Here is an 11851-nt window from a genome sequence, read left to right on the forward strand (position 1 = left end):
CCGGGGCGGGGCGGGGCGCGGGGGGGGGGGGCTGCGCACGGGAGCCCCCGGGGGCGGCGGAGCTTCCCCTGTCCCCGTCCCTGTCCCTCCCTCCTTCTCTCCCCGCTGTGCGCAATGGCGGGGGGGGGGGGGTCCGCCGGGTACCTCCCCCCCGGCCCTGCCCGGTGCAGGGAGCTGGCAGCGCTGGGGACCCCCCCCCTGCCCCCGAGGTGTCACCATCACCCGTTGCTCCCCGAGGGGAGGGGGGTTCCCCGCTGCCTCCCCTCCGCAGCTCCCCGCTTTCCCCAGGTTGCAGGTCCCATGGGGTGGGGGGTCCTCGTGGGCCCTGTTCCCCCTGCCTGGGCACCCTGGGTGGCCCAGAGCGCAGCCAGGCTGGAGCTGTTCTCCCATTTCCTTAAATAAAGCACTTAATATGGCCTCAAATTCTACTCTTGCTGACCCAACAGCCAGGGACGTTCCCCACCCTGTGTCTTGTTATGGTGTAAATGACGGAGACCCTGTGAGCACAGAATGCGCCTGGCCATGCTGAGGGTGACAAGGTGCTGAGGGACCAGCTGGCACAAGGTGTTGATGTGCCCAGGGTGTCCAGCAAACAGTGAGTAAATCCATCACCTGCAAAGGCAGCACCCAAAGCCCTGCTCTCCCGACCAGGCTGCTGCGGGTCCTGCTCCACGCTCCGAAGGGCGAGTGCCCCAGCGGCCTTGGAAAGGGGTGAGGAGCAGTGCTCAGTGTGACCGCGGCCCCTTGCAGGGTCACGCTGCATGGGGGCAGCCCAGCTGCAGCCCACCTGGGGTTGTAATGCGCCAGAGCAGCGCAGCTGCGCTGCATCAGGGCTTGCAGCGACCGGGCAGGTTGGTGTGGCTGCAATGCATTGGGGTTGCAGTGACTTGGGGGTCAGCAAAGCTGCAACACATCAGGGCTTGTGGTGACTGGGGGATCGGCGTGGGTGCGATGCACTGGGGCTTGCAGCGACTGGAGGGTCAGTGTGGCTGCAATGCATCGGGACTTGCAATGACCGGCAGGGCTGGTGCAGCCGTGATGCACTGGGGTTTGCAGTGACCCGGGCAGAGCAGCTGCAGCCCCTACTCAGTTAGGGGGCAGAGGAAGGATGGGGGGGACAAAGCTGCCTCCACACAAACATGAACCTGAACCCCACGATGCCCCCTGCCCGCCCCAGCTCCCCAGCTCTCTGCCCATCCCCAGGCTGCAGCTTCACCCTCCCTGCCTGGCCCAGCCGCCCCAACTCAGGGCTCCCCCCAGGCACAGCGGCATCCTCGCCCCCACCCCCACTTTCCAATCCAGGATATTTGGGTTGCTGGCAGGAAGCGCCGTCTAATCTGCCCTCTAATCCCGCAGCCTGGCGGCGCAGGGCAGGGGGTCTGGGCACGGAGCAGCCCCAGCCCTGCCGGCCCCGCTGTGGCTCCCTCAGGGCTCGGCTGGCTCCAGGGGGCTGCAAGGAGCAGGAAAACATGCACCGAGAAGTGCAACCGTCCCATGGGCTGCAGGCTGGCAAGGAGCAAACCCGGCGCCCGGCAGGACCTGGCACCTCTGCAAACCCCCTCCTTGCCCTGTCCCTTGGAGTGTGCACGGGGGGCAGCTGGGCTGCGCGGCCGCCGCTGCACCAGCCACCATGTCTACAAAAATACTTTATTGGGGAGCATCCAGAAGGGGGGCACGGGCCCACCCCCATGCCAGGACAGCGCTGCCTTTGCCACCTGGAGCCTCTGGCACCCGCTGGGAGTGCACAGGGTGCTGGGATGCGAGGCGAGGACGCAGGGCAGTGGGTCCAGAGGGTCCGTCCAGGCTCAGGGCGCTGCAGGAGCCTGGGGGGGCCCAGGCCCCACGGGCACCTTGGGGCGGCCGTTGAGGCGCAGGACCGCGCGGTAGTCGCGGAGCAGCTCGCGCAGCGGCTCCAGGTAGGGGCTCACGTTCTCCTCCAGCCACTCGTCCACCGTGTCGGGGAAGTAGACGGCGGCGAGCTGGGCGCGCAGGCCGCGCTCCACGCTCTGCCAGTCCTCGTGCAGCCTGCGGGCAGCGGGGCTGAGCGCGGCCCGCGCCGCCCCGGTGCCCCCGGGCCCACACCTACTTGAGCAGGCGGCTGCCGAAACTCTCCAGGTTGCGCGGGTTGCCGAAGCGGCGCTTGCGGTGGTAGGGGCTGAACCAGCCCTTGACGGCGCTGGGGGGACGTGGGGGCTCAGCACCCATGGGGGCTGCATAGGGACTCAGCCCCGGCACAGGCAGGTGGTTGAGGGGGGTGCACAGGGAGCCCCCCTTCTCCGAACATGGACCGAGGGCCCCCCATGGAAGATGCGACCTCGCTGCATTGCCCCTGCGCGACGTGGTGGGAGCAGGGATGGGACTCGCGCCAGAACCCCGGCCCGGTGCTGGGCTGTCACAGCCCTGTCCTCCACGGGGACTCTGGAGCACACGGGGACTCTGGAGCACACGCTCAACACGGGGTCTGGCACAGGCGCTGTGCACCCAAGGGGATGCACCCACTTGCACTGGGGTCAGGGACACGTATGCATTGTGCACCCCAGGGGATGCACCCACGGGCAGTGGGTGCCAAGGGGGACATGGAGATTTGGGCACAGGTGACGTGGGGCTGGAGGGGCGCAGCCCGTGCTGCTGGTTCCCACGGCTGGCAGGGATGGCCGCGTCCCGCGCTCCGGCCGTGCCGTTACCTCTCCTCCTCCAGGACCTTGGCCACGCTCTCCTTCAGGTGGCCGTTCACCTGCTCGACCAGGCGGTAGATCTGGGCGCCGGGGAAAGCTCCGTTTCCCTCGCTAGGGGAGAGGCCAGGGGGAGCCGGGGGGTCGCCGCCATCCCCATGGGGCGCGCGCGGCCCCGGTTGGGCACGCCGGGCACACACCAGGTGCTCTGCTCCAGCTGGATGCTGTGGAAACCCAGCACGTCCAGGACCTTCCTCTTGGTGGCTTCAGTGAAGCCCCCTGCAAGGCAGGGCGCCGGGGTGAGCAGGAGGACCACAGGCCCGGGACGGAGCCGGTGGCACCCGCGGCGGCGCTCACCGTTGGCCAAGGTCTGCAGGCACAGGGCCAGCGAGGGGATGCCCACGGGCAGCAGCTCGCAGAGCACCGCGTAGTGGTCGTACCTGTGGAGGGGATCGCGGCGCCGTCACCTCCGGGCCGGCACGGGCCGCACTGCGGCGGCGCTCCCGGCCGGACCCGCGGCTCCCGGCGAGCCCCGTTCGCCCAGGAACACCATCACGGCGGCGATCCCGCCATGTCACACACCAAGGGCACTGGCCAGGGGCACCCCGGGACGCCTGGGCACTGACAGTGGTGGGGACGCTGTGTGGGGGGCTCTCCAGGAACATCATGCACCAAGGAGGGGCCGTGACACCGTGACGACCTCGGCTCTTGCAAGCCCCATGCACCGCTGGTGGCAGGGACATCACGAGGGCCACCAGCCACGTGTGGGACACACACGAGGGCCACCAGCTCTCTGCAACCCCATGCACCGTGGGTGGCAGGGATGTCATGCCAGTGGCTCTCCAGGAACCCCATGCTCCATGGGCAGTGGGGATGTCACAAGGGCCACCACCTCTCTGCCAGCCCCACGCACCGCAGGTGACAAGGTCACTGTGCCCGTCCCTGGGGGTCTGCAGGCCCCGTGCCCTGCGCATACCGGGGACGCGGTGCCGGCCCTCACCTCTGCCAGCCGGTGAGGACGATGCCCTGCAGGCGCAGCGGGGCGAAGCGCGGCATGGCCTCCACCACCTTGAGCCAGCTCAGCTGGTTCTGCAGGTGGTGGCCGAGCGGCGGCCAGGCCTGCGCGGGGCCCGTGGTGCCCTTGAAGGCGCTGGCGAACCAGACGGAGCCGAAGCCGCTCTCCGCGTACTTGGCGAGGAAGGGCCCTGCGGCGGGCGGTGAGCGGGGCCGGCGCGGCGCGCGCACGCGGGGCCCCTCCGCGTGCCGCCTTACCGATGTGCCCGGCGTCAAAGTCCGGCGCGTAGAACCACACCACGGGCGACACGAGCTCGGCGATGCCCGACTCTGCGGGGCGGCGCGCGGGCCGGCGCTGAGGACGCGGCCACGCGCGGCCCCGGCGCCCGCGGCCCCCGGCCCCGCTCACCCCGCAGCGCGCCCGCGCTCAGCCTGCGCAGCATGTCGTCCCACATGAGCGCCCGCCGCCCCGGCGCCGCCACCGCGCTCGCCACCTCCTTGACGTGCCGCAGGTACATGGTGCCCACGTCGCCCTTGGTGCGGCTCATCCAGGCCCGCGAGTCCGCGCCCTCGCCGAGGTGGAACACCTGCATTTGGCGGGTGGATGGGGATGCAACAAGGTGGCCACCAGCCCCCAGGACCAATCCAGCTGCCCCCCACGCCCCGTGGCACCCAGCCGGGTCCCGCACACCTCGTCAGCGCCGATGTGGATCCAGCTGGAGCGGCCGTGCTTCTCTATCACCTGCGCCAGGAGGCTCCGGAGCAGCGGCAGCGTGCCCGGCGCGTGCGGGTTGAAGCTGTTGGGGAAGCGCTCGACCTCCCGCAGGTGCTGGTACTTCTCGTGCTTGAGGATGAACTGCGCCAGGGAGGCACCAGGAAGGGATCATCCCGCCGTGTCCCCGCTCCCGCTGTGTCCCCGTTCCTGCCGCGTCCCCGCTCCCGCCGTGTCCCCGCTCCCACCTACCTCCGCATGCCCGAAGGTCTGCACCAGCGGCACCACCTCCAGCTGGTTGAGCTCGGCCAGCTGCTGGATCCGCTCCACGTCCTCCTCGCTGCGGAGGCGACGCAGCCTCAGCGCCTGGCAGTGCCATCGGGGTCGCGGGGCCACCCCGCTCACCTGTAGGCGTACGGGGACCGGAGCGTCTCCAGCTCCCCCTGGAACGGGAACATGTCCTCGTACTCCACCAGGATGCCGCTGGCGCCCAGCTGGGAGAGCAGCGGGAAGAGCTGCGGGCAGCAGGGCCGGCTCAGACTGCGGCACGCGGGATGCTGCAGGATGCAGCGGGATGCCGCGAGTGCCCAGAGCGCCCCGCTGCCACCACCGTCACCTGCTCCAGGTAGGACACCCGGGGCGCAGCGCCCTTGAGGTCCAGGTGCACGAGGCGCAGCTGGGGGCCGCCCTCATCCTGCGGGAGCTGCTGCCTCCCGTCCGGCTCCTCGGCTGCCACCGTGTCCACAGCCCCGCTCCGGGGCTCCGCAGCCTCCGCCGGCCCCCAGAAGTTGTCCTGGATGCCGGGCTTGGGTGACCGCAGCGGGAAGCTGCGTGGAGCGGAGCAGGACGGAGGTGCTGAGGTCCTGGACAGCTGGAGCCTGGGAAAACCCTCCAGAGCTCCTGGAGGCGCCGGCGCCACTCACCTGTCCCGGAGCAGGAATTTGATCCCGGCCAAGGTGACGATGAGGAGCACAGCGAGGCGCAGCAGGTTCAACTTGTGGCTCCGCTGGAAGCCCATGGCCACGGGGGGAACTGCTGCGGCGGCACCGACCCACGCGGGCCGTGGCCCCGTGCACGGGTTACTTCAGCTGCTGGAAAACAACAATTGCACAGGAGAGCACTCGTGGATGCAGCACGTGGGGATGCCGGCACCGGGACGCGGCAGGCCCCGTGCGGCTGGGCTGGCTCCTGCCCCAGCAGCACAACAGCCACAGCGGCTGCGGTGAGACCCGGCGGTGCCGAGAGTTAAACACCGCGCGCCGGATTTGGGAGCCGAAAAGCAGATTTTGGTCCCTGCCGGCGCACAAGCCTCTTATCCACCCCGAGGGTTTTGCTGTTAGGGAGCCGCCGCGCCGGGACGCAGGGCCCCGCGTGCCCCTGGCGCTAATCCCGCGCCCTGGCTGCGAACACGGGGCTCCAGCGAGCGCCAAGGCCCCCGAGCGCCAGCGGCCACGGGGAGCTGCATCCCGAGCCCGCTCCGGAGAGGACGCGGGAGCCGCGCGGTGCTTCCCTGCGGCACCTGCTCCGTCCCGGCGCGTCCCGGTGGAGCTCATCGCGCCCGGTGCCCCCGGGAGCGGCGCTTAGCAGCGCACGGCGGCTGGGGACACCGAGGGAGCCACCACATCCCTGCTGCATCCCTGGCTGCTCCAGTACTTCGTCCCCACTGCATCCCTGGCTGCTCCAGCGCCTTGTCCCCGCTGCATCCCCGCTGATCTGGCACTTCGTCTACACTGCATCCCTGCTGCTCCAGTGCCTCATCCCCGCTGCATTCCCAGCTCCATCCCTGCTGCATCCCTGCTGATTTGGCGCCTCATCCCCGCTGCATCCCCTCTGCACCCCTGCTGGCTGATGCCTCATCCATACTGCATCCCTGCTGCATTCCCGCCTCGTCCCTGCCGCATCCCCGCTTACCTGCTCCAGCTCAGCGCGGAGCTGCTCCGGAGCCTGCGGAGAGGGCGGGCGCGGGACCACAGCGGCCCCGTGGCCTGGGCTCGAGGTGCAGGTGTCTCTGGCTACCAGCCACCCCTGCCCGGTTGCCGCACGGAGCCCCGGATCCCATGGCCTTCCCGTGCGGGACAGGGGCAAAGGCACCACCCGCACCGTGTCCACAGGCCATTCCCAGACTCTTCCAGTGAATGGGGACCCCACGTAGCCCCGGTTGTCCCTGGGGTGCTCCATGCACCGACACCCCCCGGGCTCCCCGCGCATCCCTGGCGCATCCCTGCATCCCCCGTGCACCCTGCGGCCCCCCGGGGCATCCCGGTCCCCCCGCACCTCGGGGCGCCCCGCGCGCGGCCCGGCCTTACCGGCAGCCGCGGGGACAGCGCGAGCATCGCGCGGAACCCGCGCGGACGCGGACACGAGCGGCCGCCCCCGCCGCTCTTAAAGGGCCCCCGCGGGGGAGCCGCGGCACCGGCACCGGCACCGGCAGCCAGACGAAGCGCGGCGGGTGCCGCCGTCCCGGCGGGGCGCGTGTCCCCCGCGCGTGTCGCCCCTCCCGCTGGTCCCCACGCGTGTCCCCCCCCGCGGGGCCCGGCCCTGCGTCGCGCTGCCCCCTGGCGGCGCCGGCGCGCGGGGCTCGCTTCCCCCCCCCCCACGCGCGCGATGGTCTCGGCCTGTTCCCACCCCCCACCGCGCACTTAGTATCGCCCGTGGCCGGCCGGAGCAGTGCGCATGCGCCCTGCGCCAAGGCGCCGCTGCCGGGGAGCTGCCCGCGCATGCGCAGAGCGAGCCCTTCCCGGCCCCGGCGGCTGTTGCTGCGGGTACCGCGACACCGCGGGGGGGGGGGGGGCCACGCGCGACCGCGGCCACGCGGGGAGGGGGGGGGAGCGGGGCGCGAGGGGGCACCGGGGCGCGGGGCGCCGGGACGGGGGCTGCGCGCGTGGGACGGGGCGGCTCACGCAGCTCCACGCGCGTGTGCGCGGGTGGGACGCGGGTGCACGCAGCTCTGCAAGCGTGGGACGCGGGTTTGCACATCCCCACGCGCGTGTGCACAGGTGGGACATGGCACGCACAGCTCTGCACGCGTGGGACGCGGGTTTGCACATCCCCACACACGTGTGCACGGGTGGGACGTGGGTGCACGCAGCTCTGCATATGTGGGACGCAGATTTGCACATCTCCACGCACGTGTGCACGGGTGGGACATGGCGCGCACAGCTCTGCACACATGGGAGGCAGGTTTGCACATCATGCACGCAGCTGTGCATGCGTGGGATGCGGGTTTGCACATCCCCACGTGCGTGTGCACGGGTGGGACCGTGCACACAGCTCTGCACGTGTGGGATGCAGGTTTGCTGCTCCCGCTCGTCCCGCTGACCCCGCGCAGCTCCACGCGCGTGTGCACGGGTGGGACGTGAGTGCACGCGTGGGACGCGTGTTTGCACATCCCCACGCGCGTGTGCACGGGTGAGACATGGCGCGCACAGCTCTGCATATGTGGGGCGCAGCTTTGCACATCCCCACACGCGTGTGTGCAAGGGTGGGACGTCGGTGCACTCAGCCCTGCAAGCGTGGGATGCGGGTTTGCACATCTCCACGCACGTGTGCACGGGTGGGACGTGGGCGCACGCAGGGCAGCAGCGAGTGTCGCACGGGCCGGCCGGGCGCTCGCGCTGCTCCGGCTCGTCCCGCTGACCCCGCGCCCCGCAGGACCATGAACGCGGCGCAGGGCACCGTGGGCAGCGACCCCGTGATCCTGGCCACCGCCGGCTACGACCACACCGTGCGCTTCTGGCAGGCGCACAGCGGCATCTGCACCCGCACCGTGCAGCACCAGGACTCCGTATCCTTCCCGTGCGCGGCGCGGAGCGCGGCGGCGTTGCGGCGCGGCCGGGCTTCCCGGGAAACCCCGCTGCTTTTCCCAGGAAAAACATCCGCTTTCCTTCCTTGACGGCGCGGCAGCAGGTGAACGCGCTGGAGATCACGCCGGACCGCAGCATGATCGCGGCGGCGGGTGAGCGCGCGGGCCGGGCGCCCCGGCGGGGTCCCCGCGCGCGCCGCCGCTCACGCCGCGCTGCCCGCCGCAGGCTACCAGCACATCCGCATGTACGACCTCAACTCCAACAACCCCAACCCCGTCATCAACTACGACGGCGTGAGCAAGAACATCACCTCGGTGGGCTTCCACGAGGACGGCCGCTGGATGTACACGGGCGGCGAGGACTGCATGGCCCGCATCTGGGACCTCAGGTGCGGCTGCCGCCCGCATCCTGCTCCCGCGTCCCGCGGGATCCTCCCTTCCCAGGAGCACGCGGCTCCCTTTGCTGTAGGCTGCGGGGAGCCGCGTTGGTGGCACGAGGTGCAAACCCCGCTGTGTCACTCGTGGTTGCGCCTTGCAGGGCACTGTTAGGAGGGGTGGTGTCATCTATGCCAGTTGGGGTCCCTGTCACCTCTCTGAGGCTCCTGGGGGACGTTGCTTGCAGGTCCTGACCGCTGATTCCGTCATTTCCACACCGCAGGTCCCGTAACCTCCAGTGCCAGCGGATTTTCCAAGTGAACGCGCCCATCAACTGCGTCTGCCTGCACCCCAACCAGGTGAGGTGCAGCTGGCCGAGGCTGCTGCAGAGCCCAGTGCCGCCGGCTTGTCCGGCAGTGCCACCTTGTCCAGCGCTGCCACCTTGTCCAGCGCTGCCACCTTGTGCCCGGCTGCTCCCATGTCCCGCTGTGCAGCCCCGCGCTGCCCCGGCAGCCATAGGGACACGCTCTGGGGCCGCTTCGCCCCGCGTGCTCATCCCCTGTGGGCCCTATTTCCAGTGGCTCCCGCAGAGCCGCTGCTGTGAGGAGCAGCGAGGATCAGGCAGAGCTTTGCTGCTGAACGCGGGTGCGACATCCTCACTAGTGGCGTGTGCTGAGCAGCAGCAGAAACGTTGCAGGGGGTAGAGCAACGTTACCCAGCACAGCGGAGGCCGTGTCTGCGCAGAGCGCGTCGCCGTGTCTGCGCTCGCACTGCGGAGCAGCGCTGCTTCACGTTGTTGGGGGTTAGCGAGGCCGGGTGGACCGTGACCCGTTCAGCAGCTCTGCTGACACGTGGTTGCAGAGCAGCGTGGGGGACTGGCGCAGCGTAGCCACCCGGGGACGCCGGGAAACCAGCTCTTGCTCACGGCTGCAGTTACCCGCAGCTCTGCAGCGCTGTCCTGTGCAGCGGGACGGGGCTGCAGCCAGAGCCGCTGCCCGGGCTGCCTGGGCCGCTCCGGCCTGCGCTTCCCGGCTGGCTGCGCGCTCCGAGCGCTCCGGTTGGGAGGCCAACTTGCCTCTCAATGCCCACTGCTCCGGGGTGTTGAAAACTGCTTGGCAGCTGCAGACCGTGTTTGGAGCCGTAACTGCAGCGCGGGGCTGAGCTCGGTGGCAGCTGCTGGGGTTGCTGAGATTAGTGGGTGTTTCTGTGAGGACGAGTGGGGTCTGTGCAGTGCACGAGGCTGTTCTCGAGCACGGGGGCAGCCAGAGCGGTGCCCCGCGTGCCCGCAGCTCCTGCGTGTGCTGCAGCGGTGCCCCGCATGCCCGCAGCTCCTGCACAGGCTGCAGCGGTGCCCCGTGCGCCCGCAGCTGCAGGAGACGAGGCTGCCACGCGCTCCCCGCAGGCCGAGCTCATTGTGGGCGACCAGAGCGGCGCCATCCACATCTGGGACCTCAAAACCGACCACAACGAGCAGCTGATTCCAGAGCCTGAAGTCTCCGTGAATTCGGTTCACATCGACCCTGATGCCAGTTACATGGCGGCCGTCAACAGCTCGGTGAGCGCGGGTGGCCCCGGCGGGGATGGCCGTGCCAGCCCGCGGCGTCCCCGTGAGCGCGGCCGCTCCGCTCTCCGCGCAGGGGAACTGCTACGTCTGGAACCTGACGGGCGGCATCGGCGAGGAGGTGACCCAGCTCATCCCCAAGACCAAGATCCCGGCGCACAACCGCTACGCGCTGCAGTGCAAGTTCAGCCCCGACTCCACGTGAGCGCCCGGGGGGATCCCTGCATCCCCGGCAGGTTTCGTGGCCCTGAATGGGGATGGGTCTGCCCACTCCCTCACCATGTCTGCCTGGCTTGATTGCATAAGGCAGATGGTAACAGGGCAAAGGAATGTGATTATGAAGAGCGCAGGTCTGCAGTTCATCACTGCTCCAGGCCCGCGTTAACGGGAGCCTTCCAGGCATGAGAATGAATAACGAGGCTGCTCGTGCGCATCTCCCCCTTGCAGGCTCTTGGCTACATGTTCTGCGGATCAGACCTGCAAGATCTGGAGGACCTCAAACTTCTCCCTGATGACAGAGCTGAGCATCAAGAGCAACAACCCCGGGGAGACGTCCCGAGGCTGGATGTGGGACTGCGCCTTCTCCGGGGACTCGCAGTACATCGTCACGGGTAGGGACCGCGCACGGGGGCCCTGTGTTAGCGCAGGGTTTGTGCGGTTGCTGCTGGGACCCGATGCTTCCTCGGCAGCCTCTAGCACCTCCACACAGGGGAGAAACCCCCTGCGTTGCAGTGCCCGGCCTCGCACGCCCTGAAACGTTTTGCTCGTGCCATAACAGGGCATCTCTTGCCTCCTGTTTAATTTGTTGAGCTGATCCTCCCATGCACTGTTGATTTCACCTGGTAGCAATGCTGTTTGCAATGTGACAGTGCTACCCCCACACTCAGTTTTCTCCAGACCACCTAAAACCGCAGCTCCTTGCTGCATGTGGGTCCTTGTCTGTCATCAGCAGCTGTAATAACGGTGTGGAGTGAAGCAAGAGGACAGCCTTGCTTGCAATTAAGAGGGGTTGAAAGAGAGGTGTCATAACGTATCTGTTCTGCTCCTCTTTTCTCTGTGTTCTCCAGCTTCCTCGGATAACCTGGCCAGGCTGTGGTGTGTGGAGACGGGAGAGATCAAGCGGGAATACAGCGGCCACCAGAAGGCGGTTGTCTGCCTGGCGTTCAACGACAGCGTGCTGGGATAACGGCCGCGTGCGGAGCGACGGCCCCTGCTCGGGGCCCGGCCAGCGCCAACAGGCAACCCGGAGCCCCCGAGCCGAACGCTGTGATATCCCCTCCTGCTCATGGGGACGGCTTGGTCCCCTCCTGCTCATGGGGACAGCTCGGTCCCTGGCAGGGGCAGCCTCTGCCTCGAGCAAGACCAGCTCCAAGCTCTTTGCTCCGAGTTCTTCGCTCCGAGCTCTTTGCTCCGAGCCCATTGCAGCCGGGAGGCGTTGGACCTCCAAGGGACACCACGTGGACCAAAGGGAAGGGCCTGAGGGGCACGAGCCCGCGGTGGGGATCACTGGGGACAGCTCCACGCTGTTCTTATACCCCATGCTGAGAAACATCAGCCTTTCTGCGTGGCGCGGGGGTCGAACAAAGCAAGAGCAAGGGCAGCAGGGTTCTTGGCTTGCAATCCCTTTATTCGGGGTGTGGGTCGGACTTGCTCCGGGAACGGCACTGCTTGGATCAGCAGCCCTGGCCGACCTCGCGGTGCCGGATGGCACCAGC

At 69.0% G+C, this 11851-nt stretch overlaps 2 protein-coding genes across 3 annotated transcripts; one reads left to right on the top strand and one right to left on the bottom strand.

Moving 5' to 3' along the window:
• Positions 1-1805: 1805 nt before the first annotated feature.
• LOC104580496 (hexosaminidase D-like) lies at positions 1806-5423 on the bottom strand. The gene is made up of 13 exons (XM_088537746.1): positions 5322-5423; positions 5015-5225; positions 4804-4913; positions 4651-4738; positions 4378-4542; positions 4096-4273; positions 3945-4016; positions 3673-3877; positions 3030-3112; positions 2873-2951; positions 2685-2786; positions 2087-2176; positions 1806-2025 (listed from the first exon to the last, which is right to left on the bottom strand). Exons 1-13 carry the CDS (start codon positions 5414-5416, stop codon positions 1806-1808), a joined length of 1698 nt encoding a protein of 565 aa, XP_088393872.1. The 5' UTR covers positions 5417-5423.
• A 2606-nt stretch (positions 5424-8029) lies between these two features.
• On the top strand, positions 8030-11340 carry MLST8 (MTOR associated protein MLST8). 2 transcript variants are annotated; one of them, XM_088537749.1, is made up of 8 exons: positions 8030-8182; positions 8302-8353; positions 8427-8589; positions 8859-8934; positions 9978-10130; positions 10213-10337; positions 10584-10747; positions 11204-11340. In XM_088537749.1, exons 1-8 carry the CDS (start codon positions 8054-8056, stop codon positions 11320-11322), a joined length of 981 nt encoding a protein of 326 aa, XP_088393875.1. In that variant the 5' UTR covers positions 8030-8053; the 3' UTR covers positions 11323-11340. The 2 variants fall into 2 exon arrangements, with proteins under 2 accessions (XP_088393875.1, XP_088393876.1); XM_088537750.1 differs by having other exon boundaries at positions 8305-8353.
• The last annotated feature ends 511 nt before the right edge of the window (positions 11341-11851 follow it).

Source organism: Tinamus guttatus, unplaced genomic scaffold, assembly GCF_059628265.1.
Source record: "Tinamus guttatus ecotype Peru unplaced genomic scaffold, ASM5962826v1 Tinamus_guttatus_pri_ptg000861l, whole genome shotgun sequence".
Classification (NCBI taxonomy): domain Eukaryota; kingdom Metazoa; phylum Chordata; class Aves; order Tinamiformes; family Tinamidae; genus Tinamus; species Tinamus guttatus.